The sequence below is a fragment of the Octopus sinensis genome, linkage group LG11 (assembly GCF_006345805.1).
Source record: "Octopus sinensis linkage group LG11, ASM634580v1, whole genome shotgun sequence".
NCBI classification, from domain to species: domain Eukaryota; kingdom Metazoa; phylum Mollusca; class Cephalopoda; order Octopoda; family Octopodidae; genus Octopus; species Octopus sinensis.
The window spans coordinates 37,868,923-37,890,018 of record NC_043007.1 but is presented as its reverse complement, the minus strand read 5'-3'; the positions used below and the strand labels follow the sequence as shown (position 1 = coordinate 37,890,018).

Here is a 21,096-nt window from a genome sequence, read left to right as displayed (position 1 = left end):
TCACATCCTCAACCAACATTCTACTGCAGGTGTTTTCAAAATGAAGTAGGTGAAACCATAGCAATGTATTTGCTACCACCATTTGAACTCAGAGTACAGAGAGCTGGAATGAATAGTGCAAGGCATTCTGTTATTCTAATACCTCTTCCAGCTCATAACTACATAATTAAATGAATGAATATGTGTAAATGTAAATATTAATAGAAATGAGTTTAATAGGCCAGAAAATTATAATATTACTATATATGAAACCAGCATTATGAAAATAATTGAAAGAAGCCAAAAAACAAAAAAAAACAAAAACTTAATGACGCTTTAACTTAGAGAGGTATTATGGTAAATCATTTGATATCCTGCTGACTGGGTTCATTTATTTCTCAACAATGTGGATCTGGGACTGTCATATCTGAGTTTCAATGAATGTACTTCATCTTTTATTTTAGTCATTGTTTAGATATTACCTCACCATGAACATATCAGGAGTGGCTGTGTGGTAAGAAGCTTACTTCCTAACTCCATGGTTCTAAGTTCAGTCCCACTGTGTAGCACCTTAGGCAAGTGTCCTCTACTCTAGCCTTGGGCCAATCAAAAGTCTTGGGAGTGGATTTGGTGGACAGAAACTGAAAGAGGCCCATCATATATGTATGTACATATGTACATATATATATGTATGTATATATATATATATGTATATTCTTTTACTTGTTTCAGTCATTTAACTGTGGCTATACCACACAGCCACATATATATATATATATGCATGTGTTGGTTTGTTTACATCCCCATAACTTATCAGTTCAACAGAAGGAAACTGGTAGAATAAATATCAGGCTTTAAGAAAAAAAAGTATTAGGGTTGATTCATTCGGCTAAAAGTTCTTTGAGGTGGTGCCCCAACATGGCCACAATCTAATGACCGAAACAGATAAAAGATATCACATGAATCTTAGTAGAATGTATGCAATAATTTTTGTTGGAGAGATTCTTTACATAACATTGGTAGGAAGTGAGATTCCTGGAGACAATGTACAGTGTGTTGTGTGTGTGTATAATTGTTCTTAAAAAATCCATGAGTCAGAAAAGACAAGTGCACATATATTAGCTAATGTAGTGGGCATATTATTCCTTTCATCCTTTTCCGATGATTGCTGGGCTTATCTCAACTCCTGGTATGAAACTGATTGGTAAAGTGACTTATATGAGAATAAAACATAAACTGAATGTGATAGTTTGATATTTATATGTAATGTTTGTATTTATAAATAAAAGGAATCTCCTTTTATAATTTCAGGTTGCTCAACTGTCTCAAACCAAGTTCTGTTAAGAAAATTAACCGATTCCCAACACCATTGGCTGGACTGGTAGGAATATTTTCATATTGCATATTTTCTGTACTTACTGTTTGCCATATACTTGTGTCTACTTAGCTATGGTAACCTCCTAGAAAACTGTTTTCTAAAGGGCGACAACAGGCGTTTAACTTTATCAGCCCTTCTCTGGCAGACCAATGACCAAAGTTACTCTATCTGTAACTATCCCAGCTTTTATTTCACCAATATCTAAGACTATATGAATCATTGTCTCTTGTGAAAGGTAGGAGAGTCCAGTTTGCTGGACATTGTTGTAGAGCTGAAAACGAGGCAATTTCTCCTCTTCTCCTCTGGAAGTCATCTACTCGCAATACCAGTGGGTGCACACTCTCCTACCCTGATGTAATCTCCTAGGATACAGGCATCCAGCAACAGGACCTCCGTAATGCTATGATGGACCGTGAAGTCTGGCGTAGCATGGTAAATTCCATTGTCTCGACCACGGTCGAACAATGATGATGATGATGATGTCTCTTTTTTTTTTAATAGTGCATTGTAAATTGAGGATTATTATAGCTCCTGTTTTTAGCACATTAAATGATGTTGCAGAGGCTCCAATACTGTATAGGCTCAAAATATATTTTCAGTGCTCAGGGGTCAAAATTCTATGCCTGATTTGTGCTACTGTTGTAGTTGATGATAGAGATAAAAGCATGGCATAGCATGAGGAAGTATTTACCTGTAACTGTAGGAGTGATATAATGCCTAATAATAATATAAGCATAATGTATAGTGTATGTAGCTATGTGAAAATAAAGGTGTGGTGTAACGTATGTAAGCAGTTATCTGACAACTTAGGTGTAGTATAATGTATGTGATTAATTAAATGACAACCTAAGTGCCTGTGTGGCTGAGAAGTTTATTTCCCACCCACGCTGTTCCAGGTTTGGTCCCACTTTGTGACACTGGGCAAGTGTCTTCTACTATATAGCTCTAGGCCTACGAAGGCTTTGTGAGTGGATCTGGTTGATGGAAACTGAAAGAAGCCCATCATACATATACACATACACGTGTGTGTATATGTGTTTGTGTTTGTGTGTGTGTGTATCTGTTTGTGTGTGTGTGTGTGTGTGTGTGTGTGTGTGTGTGTGTGTGTGTGTGTGTTTCCTCTGACTTGTCAGATCCTGTCAAACCATCCAACCTGTGCCAGCATGGAATATTTGTGAAATGATAACAATGTGTACTGTTACTGTGTATTACTGTCTTCTTGTCTTGGTATCATCACGTGGTAGTTGTAAACAAGTGACACTGTTATACAACCGGTGACCTTCATTTCTCATCTGTGAAAACATGTTTGGCCATAAAAAAATATTATCAGGAAGGACATCTAATCATAGAAAAAATCTGGGATCTTTACCTTTTGACCTACAGATTTAAAAAATAATTTTTTGTAACTAAACACTTTCAAACTTCGGACACTGGTAGAATGTGTCATATAAAATATCTTTTCCTCTTAGCATTTTTGAGAAAAACTTATATTTAGGAAGTTATTTCACGTTAAAGTTGTCCTATTTTGGTGGTTTCAACCAATCAATGACATGTTTTCAGCTGAATAAAATTACTGCTGTTGTTTGTCAACAAGAACTTTCGACGATGTATATTTCGTTTGTCACTGTTATTTATGACAACCCTAACCCTAAAACCCTAACCCGAACACCCTAACCCTAAAACCTTAAAGCTAAAACCAGTACAAATGCATGAACGATGTCATAAATAACAGTGACAAACGAAATATACACTGCTGAGGGTTGTTGACAAACAATGGTAGTAATTTTATTCAGCTGAATACATGTCACTGATTGGTTGAAATTACCGAAATAGGACAAATTTAACATGAAATAACTTCCTAAATATAAGTTTTTCTCAAAAATGTTAAGAGTAAAAGATATTTTATATGACACATTCTACCAGTGTCCAAAGTTTGAAAGTGTTCAGTTACAAAAAATAATTTTTTAAATCTGTCGATCAAAAGGTAAAGATCCAAAATCTGTCTCAATGAATTCTGTGTGACCCATGCAAGCATGGAAAAGTGGGCGATAATATGATGACAACAATGATGATGAGGGTAGTTGTTACCAGCATCGCCTTACTGGCACTTGTGCCCCGTGCTAGTAGGGTGCTAAGAGCACCATCTGAGCGTGATCGTTGCCAAAGCGGCTAACTGGCTCTGTGCCGGTGGCACGTAAAAAGCACCATTCAAGCATGATCATTACCAGTGTCGCCTTACTGGCACCTGTGCCGGTGGCATGTGTAAAAAGTTTTGAGTGAGGTTGTTGCCAGTACCGCCTGACTGGCCCCCATGCTGGTGGCATGTAAAAGCACCCACTACACTCTCGGAGTGGTTGGCATTAGGAAGGGCATCCAGCTGTAGAAACTCTGCCATATCAAGATTGGAGCCTGGTGCAGTCATCTGGTTCGCCAACCCTCAGTCAAAATCGTCCAACCCATGCTGGCATGGAAAGCGGACGTTAAACGACGATGATGATGATGATGATTTTGTGAATGTAAGGCATGTATTCATTTATAAGGAATGTGTATGTGTTTGCATTAATTTTGTAATTCTGTATTTGTCCTTATTTGGTAAGTGCATATATGCGTAGGTATACAGGTGTATATGTGTGGGCGTAGCATAAAGAATGTAGGTATATATGTGTGTGTGTGTGTTTGAAAATTATACATGTACATTTGTATAATTTTGTGCATTGTTTGTGCTTATTTTGTTAGTGTATAAATGTGTGTGTTGTTTTTGTTCAGTTTTCATTATGTTTTAAGTTGATATTTGTACTTTGTGTATGTTTATATATATGTATATGCATATACATATATACAAATTATCCTGGTACATTGGCTCATATCTGTGTGTGTGTGTATATCTGTATGAGTGCATGTGTGTGATTGGGTATATCATGTTTATATGTGTATATTTATGTGGAGTGGGAGGGGCTATGTATTTACATGTATCCGTGTGTTTTGTGTACGAGTTTGAGTGTATCCATGAATGTATGCATGTGTGTGTGTGTGTGTGTTGGGATTTGTGTGTATCTGTCCATGAATGTGCACATAGAGTGTGTGTGTGTGTGTGTGTGTAAATAATGAACAAAGTCAGCTGACATAAGGAAATAAATCACACCTCTTTAGAAACTGGTTTTACTATTTTTAATTAGTGCTCGTGTTTCACATGGCCACACACACACACACACACACACACACACACACACACACACACACACACACACACACACACACACGCACACACACACTCTCTCTCTCTTTCTCTCTCTCACTGAGATTCACTAGTGCTCATAAAAATACTTGTATTTACACATGAAACAGGGTGAGGGAAAGGAGAGAGTGATATATTTGTGTGTATGTGTGCAAATAAAAATACACTTGTGTTTCTGTGTTACTTCTGTCACATCATTGTGTGTGTGTGTGTGTGTGTGTGTGTGTGTGTATGTGTGTGTGTGTGTGTGTGTGTGTGTGTGCATATGTATTATATGAATACTTGTGCATATATATATATATATATATATATATACATAGATGTACATGTGTGTACGAATGAGATTGTGTGCACCTTATGTGCACAGAAATATAACTTATATATATACACTTATGTGTGTGTGTATCTATACATGTCTACACACACACACACATACTCACACATGCTTGTATGTATACTTGTGTTTATATATTTATATATGAATGTGTGTATACATCTGTAAGTAAATATTTTTATGATCTCTGATGCTAATGTGTACAAATTCATGTGCACTAGTCTTGCTAAGTTTATAAGTATTTCTAGCTATTCAAATGTAAATTTGTACATTTACCTGCCCAACCATACCTGTTCAGCTATATATGAAATTACTCACGTATGTGGTTATCTTTGTCATTATCATCGTTTTGCATTTATTTTCTATGCTGGCATGGATTGGTCAGGCTGTCATGATCCAGGTGAATTCCTGTTCAGAGTTACTGCATTTATAGATGGATTAAAGGAGCATGTCTTACATATGTCTTACTTAATTTGGTATGGGTTTTTATGGCTTAATACCCTTCCTAATGCTGGCCATTATATAGTATGAACATGATGCATTTCATTGTGGCACCAGCATTGTTTTCATTTATTTACATCACTACATAGATCTCTGCCTAACTTTTCACACACAGTGCTCAAAAGTTTTTTCAAGCATTTCAGTCATCTACATAATTCAGTGATCAAGCATGTGCTGCTTAGAAGGTTTTTTTTTTTTAAAAGAACATAAAGATAAGCTACAAGCTACAGTAACATCCGCCGTTAGTGGTTAGCCATATTTAGATGGCAAATATACTTCACATTGTTGTGCAGTAACTGTTTATACCTTGTTCAGAGATTTGTTATTGCTTGTATACACTTTTTCAAGATCAGTAACGAAAAGTTACTGGAAAAAGGATATATGTATTCGCATTGGGACACCTTCGCATCGAAGACCGGTAAATGTCATGCACTGATAACGGGTAAATATCCAGAAACCCGGGTCCGTGTGTATCACATCAGGTCGACGATGGGAAGGATGGCTTCCATTTGCAAATGCCGATAGGGCACAGAAAGTGTGTCAATAGCCAGCTGGAGAAGATGTTCTGGGGCTACAAGCTGCAGTAACATCCACCGTTAGTGGTTAGCCATATTTAGATGGCAAATATACTTCACATTGTCGTGCAGTTACTGTTTATACCTCGTTCAGAGATTTATTATAAAGATAAGCATTTTCTTCGTAATATTTCAAAATGTATTCAAACAACAGATATTTGAAGGAGAAACTAGTTTGATTTATCAGCTGAGTCATTGATAACATGTAACTTGAGTAGTGAAATTATGAGTCTTTCAGTTACAATATATGAAAGAATGCTCTACTCCTATGCATGCATGTATGCACATGAATGTATGTACTTGTGCCTATGTATATACCTATGTGTATGTATATACCTATGTGTATCATCATTATTTAACATCCATTTTCCATGTTGGCATGAGTTGGACTGTTGGTGTATCTATAACTGTATGTGTTTGTGTGTGTGTGTGTGTAATATATCTATATATATATATTCACATTAGATGCAGTGTACATTTAAACACATGAGAAATCCACTCATGGGATTCAACACGCTAGAAAGAACAGCTAGGTTCTATAACCACAAAATTAGGGATAAAATTCGACAGGAATGTTGCTGGATTTCTCGTGTGTTTAAATCTACACTGTATCTTATGACTAATACATAGTCTTTTGGACTAAATTTTTACACGTTAGACCACTGGAAATGTAAATTTTAATTAATTTCCATTTCCCTTTGATATGATTATATATTCACATCTGTATATTTGTGTGTGTGTGTGTGTGTGTAATGGATAAAAACTTGTTACGTCTGAAACAGTGTGAAATGAAATGCAGAAGTAAAGACAGAATGACAGTTGAAGTTTTACTTTATATTTCTTTAATATTTTGAGGTTAGGACCCCCTTCATTAGGATGTGTGTAGAAATGTGAGGTATGTAGGTGAGGGTAGTGACATTCGCAGACTGGTATTACAACAACCAGTCTGTTTTGTGTAGTTCTTGTCTATTGTTTAATGCTGGTTTCAGCTTATCAGTTTGGATAGCCTCCTTAATTTAAAGGTTGTTTGTGTTACATTCTATGCTTCTAATATATACTGTAATATCCTGGGAATTGCAGATCACCTCATATGCTACATAGGCTCTCAAGAACGTTTTAAAGTTGTCAATGGCTTAATTGGACAGTGAACACCCAACAATGCTGTTTGTGGTATGATTTCTGGATAAAGCGGTGAGCTGGCAGAAACGTTAGCACACCGGGCAAAATGCATAGCCGTATTTCGACTGCCGTTACATTCTGAGTTCAAATTCCACCGAGGTCGACTTTGCCTTTCATCCTTTCAGGGTCAATTAAATAAGTACCAGTTGTGCACTAGGATCGATATAATCGACTTAATCTGTTTGTTTGTCCGTGTTTGTCCACTCTGTGTTTAGCCCCTTGTGGGTAGTAAAGAAATAGGTATGATTTCTGGACAAATTTCCTCAGCGATGAACCTGAATGCACTATTCATATGTTTAGTTCCACCTTGTGAATTGCATGATGAAATTGCAGAAGCGGTTCTGTTGTTGAAGTAGGGTAGTTTTTAGAAGCACATATTAGTCTTGGGAGTACAGGCCTTCTTATGAAGTTTATTAATTTTAGTATTGTTTATAAGTTGCTGTTTGGTGAAAGATAGTGAATAGCTGTTGTTTAGTAGGATCTTCTGGAACCATTTGGTTTTGACAGCTTTCTCAATTACTTTGCTGCACCTGTTGTTTATGTGTGAGATTTCATTTTATATGTAGGTGGTTCTAGTTATGGTGAACAAGGCCTGATTTGTATTGCACAAGCAGGTTCCTACTAGTTACTTTCTTGTGGAACTTGATGTAAACCTGAGTTGGAAATTAAGCAGGAAAAAGGCTCCAAACTGGTCAGGGTGCTTGATCGAGAAATCCATGTTTTTTGGTGTTGCCGAATTTCTGGTATATGACGATGGCCTCCACTCAGGAGGATATAAGTATTAGGATATCATTCACATGCCTGAAGCAGCTACAGGACCTTGGGTTCCAGTTGATCTATGTATGTGATGGCCATTTTATAGTATGTGTTACATACTATGATGGTTAATAATTCTCAAATATCTGAGGATGTAAAACCAAAACAGTGAAAGTTGGTGAGAGGAGGAAATGGAAGAGGAGGAGAATCAAGAAGAGGAAAGAGAGGCAGAAAAGGAAAGATGTGATGTAGTCAGTTAAAATGTTGACAGTTGGAATTGTGAACATGGATGTAAAGCTCACTTTACCTGGACATCTACCTAAATTGCAAAAGTGAAATTTTCTGATCATGCCCACATGAAAGGAAATATGTAATTGGATACCAGTGGAATGCTTCATGATTATAAATGTCAGAGCTTCAATTACCAGTACTTCTCAAAACTGCAATGCTTGCCACACTTTATTATATATTAACATGCACACAAACATATGTGCATATATAGCCGCATGTGATTTTAAAATTCGATGTCCACCCCTTCTCCTCCTTCCTTCCTGCACTTTGCAGGCAGGCAGTTAGACCTCACACAGTGAAGGCATGCTCACTTTTGTGTAAGGTGCATAACTCTTGATGAATTTCCCTCTGAACTTCTCCCACAGGATTTTCTGTTCTATTCTTTCCACAGCACCCACAAACTAGACATAACACTGGCTGATCTTCAGTAGTGAAACTTGTCACATCAGCCCTTCTGATGAGCACCATTTTAGGTTTTCCCTAACTTTTGTACGAAAGTGATTGCTAAAACTGACAGAAATAGATCTATAATTCTGTATAATTTTATAAATGTGTGTCTGTGTGTGTAGTCCAGATTTTCCATACTCCATTCCATAACTCTTGTTTCATAATATATATATATATATATATATATATATATATGTACACACTCTCACACACACACACACACACACACACATGAAATAAAAATGACCCAAGAAGATAGCTCAAGTGGACAGAGGCTTGTATTTGAAGAAAACCACATAAAGGTGGTTAGGCTGTTGCACTCACGATCGAGAGATAGTGATTTCAGTTCCTAGATTGGGTGGTTCATTGTGTTTTTGAGCAAAACACTGCATCTTATGTTGCTCTGTGATCAATTTGACACCTGATATGTGGTACACTGTGCACCTGTTTAGGCAATATCGATTTAATGGTGGGAGTGAGCCAATGTACAGCACATAGATTTATTCACTATAAACAAATTATTTCTGCAGGTTGGTCAGCAAAAACTGAACATTTCTACATTGTTTTTGATGGGAGATTCCATCATAGATATACATATAAAGCTCTGCCTCTCTTTTTCACCCTCTCATATGTTCATATATGTATATATACATACAAAAGTATATATACATATATATACATATACATATATATTGCTCGGGTTTGTTTTTTAGTTGCGCTTAAAACGGCAGACTTTGATGTCGCGTTAACAAAGTTTTGACATAGTTTCAATCTTTTTTGAAAAGTAAAAATTTTGCATTATGTAGCTTGTTATTCTCTTTAAGTGAACATTTTTCTGGTTGAAATACACCGAAAAATGCGACACAGCAGTCAAAAAATCATAAAATATAAGGATTTTCATAGAAAAAAAATCACCTTTTTGATGTAAATAATTTTTGGTGTTAACATGGTCCAATTTTAATTTTGTCTTCTACAGAAGGAAGAGCAAGCCTTCTTCTATCATATTCTCAATTTTGGTCAACTTGCGCTGTAGGGTCTCGGAGGAGATAGTGTTAGTTGAAGGCTACCAAACCTGCCACACACACACACACACACACACACAGACAACTTCAGCTTTATATATATAGATATGTGTTTGTGTTTGTTGGACTTAGAACAGATGTCTTATGAGTTGCTACTCAGTTTTGTGTTTCCCATCACCAAGCAACTGATGATAATCCAGTTGCAGTAACATGTAGAATTGGAATGTTCTTCTGTGAAGACTAATAAGCAGATATGATTTAAGTAATTAAATGAAATATATATACAAAAGCTATAAAAAAAAAATAGAGAGCTCAATAGACCAAAGCAAACATAAGTAGACTGTATTGTGGTTGTGGTATTTGTATATATTGTTATGTATAGATTTTTTGTGTAGTGTAAGGTGTGAAAAATCCTGAAACTTTCTTGTATGTTCTCATTGCTTTGGAGTACGTGGGAGTATTGTTTTGTAAAAAAAATAGCATATCGTGTTTGGCTGGGATGTGTGGTGAAGCATGGTCCATAAAGCAGAGAAAAGCAATAATACGACATTAGATAATAATGATGTAGTAATATAATGATTGTAATGGTGATATAATATAATTATGAAATAGTTGAATGTTAAGTGAAATATATGTTACAGATAATAAAAGATAGGGCTGGAAGTGTGAAATGAAATGAAGTTGCCTTAGAGGGAAAAATAAAATAATAAAAAGATGAGGAAAATCTCAGTGTAACATTAAATCTATATATAAAAAGCTGAAGTTGTCTGTGTGTGGCAGGTTTGGTAGCCTTCAACTAACACTATCTCCTCCGAGACCCTGCGGCGCATGTTGACCAAAATTGAGAGTATGATATAAGAAGGCTTGCTCTTCATTCCGTAGAAGATAAAATTCAAATTGGACCATGTTAACACCAAAAATTATTTACATCAAAAAGATGCTTTTCTTCTATGAAAATCCCTATTTTTTACGATTTTTTGACTGCTGTGTCGCCATTTTTCGGTGTATTTCAACCAGAAAATGTTCACTTAAAGAGAATAACAAGCTACATAATGCAAAATTTTTACTTCTCAAAAATTCCAATTCTAAAGGGTCAAAACAAACCTGAGCAATGCCGGGCAATACTGCTAGTATATCTATAAAGTTATTAAATGAACTTTGAAAAGGTTTTGAATGAGGAATAATGCAAGTTTTAGTATATTTACTTTCAAATTGGCCCACACACATCTGTGTGTATACACACACACACACACACATTGTGTGATAAAGAAGACAAGTGTCTTCTAGTATAGTCTTGTTGCCTCAAACCAATCAATACTTGAATTTGATGGATGAAAGCTGTACAAATCCTATCGTGTGTGTGTATTCTCTTATATGTTTCAGTCCAATGACTGTGGCCATGCTGGAACACCACCATTGTAATCATCTTTCCACTTTCCACCTTTGTTGGAGCGGCTTCTGGTGAAGGATGGAGTTCGATGCTACTGCCCTCTTTTGAGTTTCTTGCTTAGATATTGGCTCATCCGGGATCTTGGCAAGCCAGAGGTCAAGTTCACGGTTTGAAACGTCTACATCCACTCCATGAAGACTCCTCAGATGCTACAGCAGACAGTTAAATAGCTGTGGGCCCTTGAAACCCAAGCTATTGCAGTACGTTGTCCTTGCCCAAGATGAAGCAGTCGGCACAATGGGGACAGCACAGTGACGTCCTGTTCGTGAACTGATATAGCTCTTTATATATGTGTGTGTTTTATCAATCTCTTGCTGAGCTGTTATATAAGAAAGATGTAAATGAATTACCTGTTGTCAAGCAGCATGGAGACAAATAACAGCATCTATGCGCGCACACACACACACACACACACACACACACACACACACACACACACACACACACACACACACACACACACACACACACACACACACACACACAAATATATATGACAGGCTTCCATACAGTTTCTGTCTGCCTTACTAACTCACAATGCACTAAATGATCTAGGGCTATAATGAATGATACTTGCCCAAGATGCTGACGGTGGGGCTGAATCCAAAACTATGTGGCTGAAAAATGAACTCCTTGACCTTAGAACCATCAAACCATGCCAATGTAAAATATCTGTTATTTGGTTGGTTAGTTATTGGTTGTTAAAATTTATAGCACCATCCAACCTATATCAGTATAAGAAAATGTACTGGTTGATATTCTTTTACTTGTTTTATTTGACTGCAGCCATGCTGGAGCACAGCCTTTAGTCAAACAAATCGACCCCAGGACTTATTCTTTGTAATCCTAATTCTTATTCTATTGGTCTCTTTTGTCAAACCGCTAAGTTACAGGGACATAAACACCCCAAAATTGGTTGTCAAGCGATGGTGGGGGGGACAAACACACAAACATATACATACATACATATATATATATATATATATATATATATATATATATATATATATATATATATGACAGGCTTCTTTCAGTTTCCGTCTACCAAATCCATTCAGAAGGCTTTGGTCAGTCTGAGGCTATAGTAGAAGACACTTGCCCAAGGTGTCACACAGTGGGACTGAACCCAGAACCATGTGGTTGGCAAGCAATCTACTTACCACACAGCCACCATCCAACTCATGACAGCATAAGGAAATGTGTTGGGTCATTGTATAAATTTATAACACCATCCAACCCATTTTAGCATAAGAAAATGAGCTGGTTGGGAATATAAATTCGTCATCATCTCACTCACATTGGCAAGAAAATCATTAAAAAATAAATGGTAAAAATGAAACTAATAGTGGTGAACTTGTAAATGGTGTGACGTTTATGAGTCATCGTATAAACTTTATTTCTTCTTTGTTAGAAAATAGGTTTGGCATTTCTGTTGATTCTATTAATTTAATCAAAGTTTGAAAGTGACATTTTGTATTTTAATTGCAGAGGAACAGGATCAAATTTTAGCAAGTTGACGCAAGTTTAATAATAATAATAATAATAATAATAATAATAATTTTCAAATTTTGGCACAAGGTCAGTGATTTTAGTGCTCAGCTGGTACTTTATTTTATTGACCCCGAAACATTGAAAGGCAAAGTCGACCTCAGTCCAATTTGAATTCAGCCTAAAGAAATGCTGCTAAGCATTTTGTCCAATGTATTACCAATTCTTCTACTAGCCTGTCACCTTAATAATAATAATAATAATAATAATTAATAATAATAATGATTTTGGTTTCTGATTTAGGCATAAGGCCTGTTCATTTTTGAGAAGAGGAAGTTAGTCGCTACCATCAATCTCAGTATCACCTGACTGATATTTTGTTGGTTCCTGAAAGAATGAAAGACAAAGTTAATCTTAGAGAGATTTGAACTTTGAATGTAAAGAGCTGGAACAAATACCACATGGCATTTTTACAATGCTCTAATGATTTTTCCATATAATAATAATAATAATAATAATAATAATGGTCCTTTCTGCTATAGGCACAAAACCTGAAATTTTGTAAGAGGTTTATAGTTGATTGCTTGATCAGTACTTATTCTAAATTCACCCTGAAAGGATGAAAGACAGTGTTGGCCTTGGTGGGATTTGAATCCAGAACATAAAGATAGACAAAATGCCCCTAAGCATTTTTTTTATTGTGCTAATGGTTCTGCCAGCTCATTGCCTTAATAATAATAATAATAATAATAATAATAATATAATAATAATAATACTCCTTTCTACTGAAGGCCCAAGGCCTGAAATATTGTGGGAGAGGCTAGTGGATTATATCAACCCCAATACATAACTGGTACTTATTTCATTGACCCCAAAAGGATGAAAGGCGAAGTCAACTTTGAAAAATTTGAAATCAGAATGTAAAACAGACAAAACGTTGCTAACCATTTTGCCTGGCATCTTAATGATTCTGCCAGCTTGCAGCCATAATAATAATAATAATAATAATAATAACAATAATAATAATAATAATAATAATAATAGTCCTTTCTACAATAGGCACAAGTCCTGGAATCTTGAGAGAGGTGGGTTCTAGTCAATTACATTGACTCCAGTGATCAACAGCCTGAAAAGACGAAATAATAATAAATCGTCCTTTCTACTATAGGCCCAAGGCCTGAAATTTTGGGGGAGGGGGCCAGTTGCAAGGATGACAAGCAATGCCAACCTTGGCAAAATTTGAACTCAGAATGTAGCAGCAGACAAAATACCGCTAGGCAATTCGTCCGATGTGCCAACAATTCTGCCAGCTTGCCACCTTAATAATGATAATAATAATAATAATAATAATAATAATGAGGATGATGATGTTTCTAATTCTGAAACAAAACTAGGTTACGAACTAGTTTCTCTTTCACTGCATTGATGACATGATATGGTCATACTGATGATGATGATGATCTAAATCCAGTCTCTTGTACTGCTGTGTTTTCATCCATTATTGGTTTATTGTTAATCGGTGAATGTCACCATAACAACTGGGATTTTTGATGTGTACTAAGGACCAGGCTTCCACATGTGTGAACAAAACAGTGGGTTGGTGTGAAGGGACAGCCACAAATGGGGAGAAGAGCATGATAGATGACCATTGTGTTCACTCAGTTACTTAATAACTACCAGCACCACCACCATCACCACCACCAGCACCACCACCACCATCATTACCACCGTCTGTACTATTTATACACGGTGCTAATCCACATATTAAACCTTTTTTTTTTCACCAAGACTTAGTAGTGGCTTGGTTTGACATTTGTTATATTTATTTAGAATATGATTTGTATTTACAAATCATTGTTATTTTATCCCCATCCTCAGTCCATATTCTCTCTTATGCTCAATTTCTTGTACCTTGAAAGTATTCTCTGACACTTCATCTTCAACAGCTCTATCTTCTTTTCAGCTGCTCCTCACCACCACCACCACCACCACCACACACCTATATAATAAAGCAGGGTAGCTGTGGTAATTGTGTATGTCTTCCATAGCAAGATGGCTATGCCTGTCCCTCTATCTTACTTTAGCCTCTCAATATCCCACACAAAGCCATCTTCCCTCCACTACAACTGCATTCAGTTGAAAGAGCTTGCAAGTTACTTGGCAACCTTCACTTGCACTGGCAATCAGGAAACAAAAGGAACCCTGTACAATAAAGTAAAAGGCATTCAGAAGAAAATCCAGCCATAGAAACCATGCCAAAGCAAACATTGGCTTTTGATGCAGTCTTCGGACTAGTCGAATCCTATCAGATGTCCAACTCATGCCAGCATGTAAAACATATGTAAAATATATTTCTTTACTGCCCACAAGGGGCTAAACATAGACGGGACAAACAAGGACAGACAAAGGGAGTAAGTTGATTACATCGACCCCAGTGCGAAACTGGTACTTTATTTATCGACCCCGAAAGGATGAAAGGTAAAGTCGACCTCGGCGGAATTTGAACTCGGAATGTAACGACAGACGAAATACCGCTAAGCATTTTGCCCAGTGCGCTAACGTTTCTGCCAGCTCGCCTGTAAAATAATGATGATGATATGGCCTTGTTGTGTCAGTGTAAAATATTAGGCAATGTGAATGTGATAAAAATCGGGGTTTTTTTATTTTAAATTCTTGTACTTTTCAGTTGTCTATAGGGATGGAATCTTAAGATCCTTATAAAGATGATGAAACTCAGAATCAACAATTTGGGGTTGTCACAGACAAGAACAGAGAAATAATAATAAATTTCTTTATAGCTTTTGCAAAAATAAGAATTTCTTCCATCAGAATAAAGATGAATTCTAAGAAAGAAAATTTTGCACAGCTAAAGAAGAAAATAAGGATAAATAGAAAAGTCTTCTTCAAAATTAAGTGTGGTGGTGGTGATGGTGTTATAAGCAACAGACCGAACACAATGCTCATCTATCTTACTCTTTTCTCGTTACAAGATTGTTTCTATACACCAGCCCACTGTCTTGGGAAGCTTGTGGAAGCTTGATCAATCACCCAGTTGTTATTGAGGCTTTCACTCATAAATAATTTCTATATAATAGGAGGAGACCCCCTTCGGTCATGAATGACCATGGGATTCCACCTAGAAAGTTACCCTCCGAGGCACAAGTCCGCACAAGGTTTTTTTGTAGAAGGCTAGCAGTCGCCCATGCATACCAGCCTCCCCTCTCCACACCACTGATGTTATCCAAGGGAAAGGCAAAGGCCGATACAGCTTGGCACCAGTGATGTCGCAACTCATTTCTACAGCTGAGTGAAGTGGAGTAACATGAAATAAAGTGTCTTGCTCAAGAACACAACACGCAGCCCGGTCCGGGATTCGAGCTCACAACCTCACAATCGTAAGCTTTACGCTCTAACCACTAAGCCATGTGCCTTCACAATTTCTGTATAATAATGGTTGATTGGCTGATTATGCTAGTCATGTTTTATGATGTATGGAGATGAAGGGGGAGAGGATGCGCACTTATCATGCACAGGAATTGCAAGATGAGTGCACTTACTATGCTTCATGGCAAGCAATGAGTAAAGGAACACACACACACACACACAATGAAAGAGAAAGAACTATAGAGAAAATAGAGGAAGCGGGAGAGGAGAAGTCTCCAAGAATATAGCATCCTATATGGCCTGGTTCAGCACAGTAACAATGACAAACAAAAGCCTTGAGCAACAATAGTAGAAACTCATGGAATGGATCCATAAATCTCATGTTTCTTGTGTTTATACCTTGAGATGTTTTGTGCCCATGTCATATGTTGAAAGTTACTTGGCAGTAACCAGGAAGCCTGGTGTATGTACTGAGAAGGTGACCTTGAAATACTTATATTAGAAACAAAACATGGTAGAAACAGTAGAAGCTCTGTTGTTTAGATTCGGCTATTTGTCTTTCTGAAGTTGAGCCAAGAAGTGCCACTCAAGTAATGGGTTTGATAATTTTTACACCATTCTTTGATAATGTAAGGTTCTACATTAATGTGACAGATCATTATTATCAAGGCAGCAAGCTGGCATGGTCAGTAGAGCTTGTAGTATTTGTTACAACCCTTTACATTTTGAGTTCAAATCCTACCAAGATCAACTTTGCCTGTCATCCTTCTGGGGTTGATAAAATAAATTACTAGTCTAGTACTGGGGTTGATATAATTAACTAGTTCTCTGTCCTTGTGCCTAAATTAGAAGCAATTATTATTATCCTATTTTTGTATGTTTTTACCCATAATGCCCTATTTTATCTCTCTCATACTTTCACCTCTTTTTCTTCTTTCTTTGATTCTCTTGATTTTCTTCTTCACTACATTATTCTTTCTTAGTTTTCCTCTTTTTCTCTTTTCTTGCTCTCTTGCTTTTCTGTTCTTTTTCTTCTCACAGATCTTTACCATTTATATTTATCATTCAGTCTGCCCCCCCCCCCAGCTCTCTCTCTCTCTCACACACACTACTACTTGTTCACAAACTTTCTCACCACCACCACCGCCACCACTATCTTCATTCCGCCTCCATTACCAACACTTTACTCACACTGTTTTTACCTGGATATTCACACAGATCACCAAGTACAATTGTTTAGCATTAAACTTTAATATATGAAGTTTTCCCCAAACCAACTTTTGAACTGGCCAACTCCACTTCTGTTTCTCTCTTATCTTTGTTTGATCAGCTGTGGCCAGCTGTACTGTACAGTAGAGTACAGCATTACACAGCAATAAGCTTGCACAGTATAGATTCGTAATACTTTCTTCCAAACTGTGAGATCTTGCACCTTTGTAAGAAATTAATATTTGAAAGCACATGGACAGTGGGTAGGCAGACTTAGTAGATGGTTAGTCATCTTTCCTTGCCTTCTTGTTACTATTTTGATCAGGATTTTATTTTAATTGTTTACTAGCAGTATCGCCCGGCGTTGCTCGGGTTTGTTTCGACCCTTTAGAATTGGAATTTTTGAAAAGTAAAGATTTTGCATTATGTAGCTTGTTATTCTCTTTAAGTGAACATTTTTCTGGTTGAAATACACTGAAAAATGGCCACACAGCAGTAAAAAAATCATAAAAAATAGGGATTTTCATAGAAAAAAAGCACCTTTTTGATGTAAATAATTTTTGGTGTTAACATGGTTCGATTTGAATTTTTCCTTCTACGGAAGGAAGAGCAAGCCTTCTTCTATTATACTTTCAATTTTGGTCAACTTGCACCGCAGGGTCTTGGAGGTGATAGTGTTAGTTGAAGGCTACCAAACCTGCCACACGCACATAGACAACTTCGGCTTTATATATAGAGAGATTTATAGGAGGAAGGACAGTGTTTGTGATTCTTGACTTTTCCCAAGGTCTCTGAGACATCTTCAGACCAGGAAACAGGCTTAAAAGGCAAGGCTTGTAATTGACAAGACTTCACAAATGATACCCAAGGGACAGGTTGTAGTGTTAAACAGGGTGACAGATAAAGTCTATCCACTAAGAACATGAAATCCCTTGACAGGCTTCCACATGATTTCTATGTACCAAATTTCAGTAACAAGGCTTTGGTTACAGCAGAAGACATATGCCCAAGATGCTGCAGAGAAGGTTTGAACTCAAAACTATGGAGTTGTGAAGAAAACTGCTTAAACTCACAGTCATGACTATTATCCCCTTTTATATTCTAAATTCAAATTTTGCCTGGGTTAACTTTGCCTTTTGTTTTTGAAAGGTTCATAAAATAAGCCCCAGTAAAGTAGTTGACAAAAATTGACTTTCTGCTCCCCACTGTTTATGAATGGCCTATGTTAGAAATCTATGGATTAGCAGAATCATTATAGTGATGGACAAACTGCTTTGTAATATTTGTTCTGACTCCTCATGTTCTGTGTTCAAATCCTGTCAAAGTCAACTTTGCCTTTCTCTGGTCAATTGAAGAAGCAACCAAGTACTGTAGTTGATTTAATCAACTAACTCTTTCCCACTAAATCTAAAACTATTTTTTTGTTAAAAACAATTATATCATCGTCATCATCATTATTTTCTTTTGGCCTTTTACCAGGTTGAGTCAAAAGTTTTTTTTTTGTATTTTAAGCTTTAATTAATACTCTTTTACTCTTTTCAGTCATTTGACTGTGGCCATGCTGGAGCACTGCCTTTAGTCGAGCAAATCGACCCCAGGACTTATTCTTTGGAAGCCTAGTACTTATTCTATCAGTCTCTTTTGCTGAACCGCTAAGTTACGGGGATGTAAACACACCAGCATTGGTTGTCAAGTGATGTTGGGGGGACAAACACAGACACACATACACACACATACACACACATATATATATATATATATATATATATATATATATATATATATACATACATATATACGATGGGCTTTCAGTTTCTGTCTACCAAATCCACTCACAAGGCTTTGGTCAGCCTGAGGCTATAGTAGAAAACACTTGCCCAAGGTGCCACACACTGGGACTGAGCCCGGAACTATGCCTAGTTCAAACAAATTACATACACAAAGCATTTATTCATAATAATATATCCCATCATATTTTATTGTCTGTTGCCATCATTGTGCCAGAAGTTCAGTTCAACAGCTATGCTATTTTGGTTAGTTTAGAGGCAAAAAACTTGCTGCATCCATTTTCAAGCTTGTCTACATTGAACTGCCATCCATGCAGGAAATGAGGCATGACTCTGAAAAGGTGGTAATCTGATGGTGCAAAGTCTGGACAGTATGCAAGATGAGGAAGCATTTCTTGGGCATCATGTTCTTCAAGCTTGCTCTTGGTCACATTGGCAGTGTGTTCTGGGACATTGTGATGCTGTAGGAGTGTGTGTCATTGATTGATCAATGCCAAATAAACAGGCTTTCAAAGCATCGTATATATATATATAAGAGAAGCACTCCGTCGGTTCAGACGACGAGGGTTCCGGTTGATCCGAATCAATGGAACAGCCTGCTCGTGAAATTAACGTGTAAGTGGCCGAGCACTCCACAGACACGTGTACCCTTAACGTAGTTCTCGGGGATATTCAGCGTGACACAGAGATTGACAAGGCCGGCCCTTTGAAATACAGGTACAACAGAAACAGGAAGTAAGAGTGAGAGAAAGTTGTGGTGAAAGAGTACAGCAGGGATCACCACCATCCCTGCCAGAGCCTCGTGGAGCTTTAGGTGTTTTCGCTCAATAAACACTCACAACGCCCGGTCTGGGAATCGAAACCGCAATCCTACGACCGCGAGTCCGCTGCCCTAACCACTGGGCCATTGCGCCTCCACTATATATATATATACATGTGTGTGTGTATTTGTGTGCCTGTGTTTGTCCCCCCAACATCTCTTGACAACCAATGGTGGTGTGTTTATGTCCCCGTAACTTAGCGTTTCGGCAAAAGAGACCGATAGAATAAGTACTAGGCTTCCAAAGAATAAGTCCCGTGGTCGATTTGCTCGACTAAAGGCAGTGCTCCAGCATGGCCACAGTCAAATTACTGAAACAAGTAAAAGAGAAAAAAAGAGTAGCATTCTTCTACCTGATGAATTATACATTTTAAAATATAACCTATCCTGTTGGATAGGTGGTATTAGAATGTACACTGAAATATGTAACCACCATCACCTCCTCCTCCTACTCTTTAAATGCTTTGGAGAAGACATCATTGTCACAAAATTCTATTTAGATTTACTGATAAATCTGAAGCTTTGTGTTTGCATACATACACAAAACAACAGCTTTATACTCCACCACCTGAGCTCATTTCCTATCAGGCTGCATTTATGAGTCTTACATTTTGAGTAAATAGTCCATAAACACCAGTAATGCAACAGGGCATGTTCACTGACATTCAACCCTGCCCTATTTTCGAAATTAGCTCTGTGTCTGGGTTATCCCCGCCCTCAACGTTGATTTCTGTTGACTTGATAAGACACAAGGTTAAATTTTGTTACAAACGGTATAATAGGTTGGATGATTTTTTGCTCTACCAATATATTTACTAGTGCTGTTTTAGTTTGTTTTATTGACCTAGTCAAGTAATGAAAGACAAAATTGAATACAATGAGATTTGGTCTCAAGCTATAGAGTTAATTTCTTTATTACCCATAAGGGTTTACACAGATGGGGACGATACAACATGATTTGGGGTCATGTGAATGAAATGGAATTATTTACAATGAAATCGAATGAATTACAAGAATACACGAACAAAAAGGGACATATGAAGTCAAAAAAACAGGATAGCCGACCCCATGAGCCCTGTTATTTTAACTGAAACCTGTTGGTGAGTGATCATGGCGTGTTCATGCAAGGTCTTTCACACCTAGCATCCGTGCAACACGCATCCATCTCTTTTTGAATACAGACTCTCACAGACACATTTTCTCTTGCCCCACCTTCCTTTTCAGATGGAACTTAAAAAAGTTCACTAGGGCGGTGCCAGAG

At 37.1% G+C, this 21,096-nt stretch overlaps 1 protein-coding gene across 5 annotated transcripts in view; it reads left to right on the top strand.

Annotated features, from left to right (window-relative positions):
- Positions 1 to 21,096, top strand: part of LOC115216997 (LIM and calponin homology domains-containing protein 1-like) — a 294,506-nt gene that overhangs the window by 106,043 nt on the left and 167,367 nt on the right. For all 5 annotated transcript variants that reach the window (XR_005001247.1, XM_036507360.1, XM_029786512.2 and 2 more), the window contains exon 3: positions 1,291 to 1,360. Coding sequence is in view for 4 of the 5 variants with exons in the window: in XM_036507360.1 (XP_036363253.1) it covers positions 1,291 to 1,360 (70 nt within the window). In the remaining variant the exon portion in view is untranslated. The remainder of the gene's footprint in view (positions 1 to 1,290; positions 1,361 to 21,096) is intronic.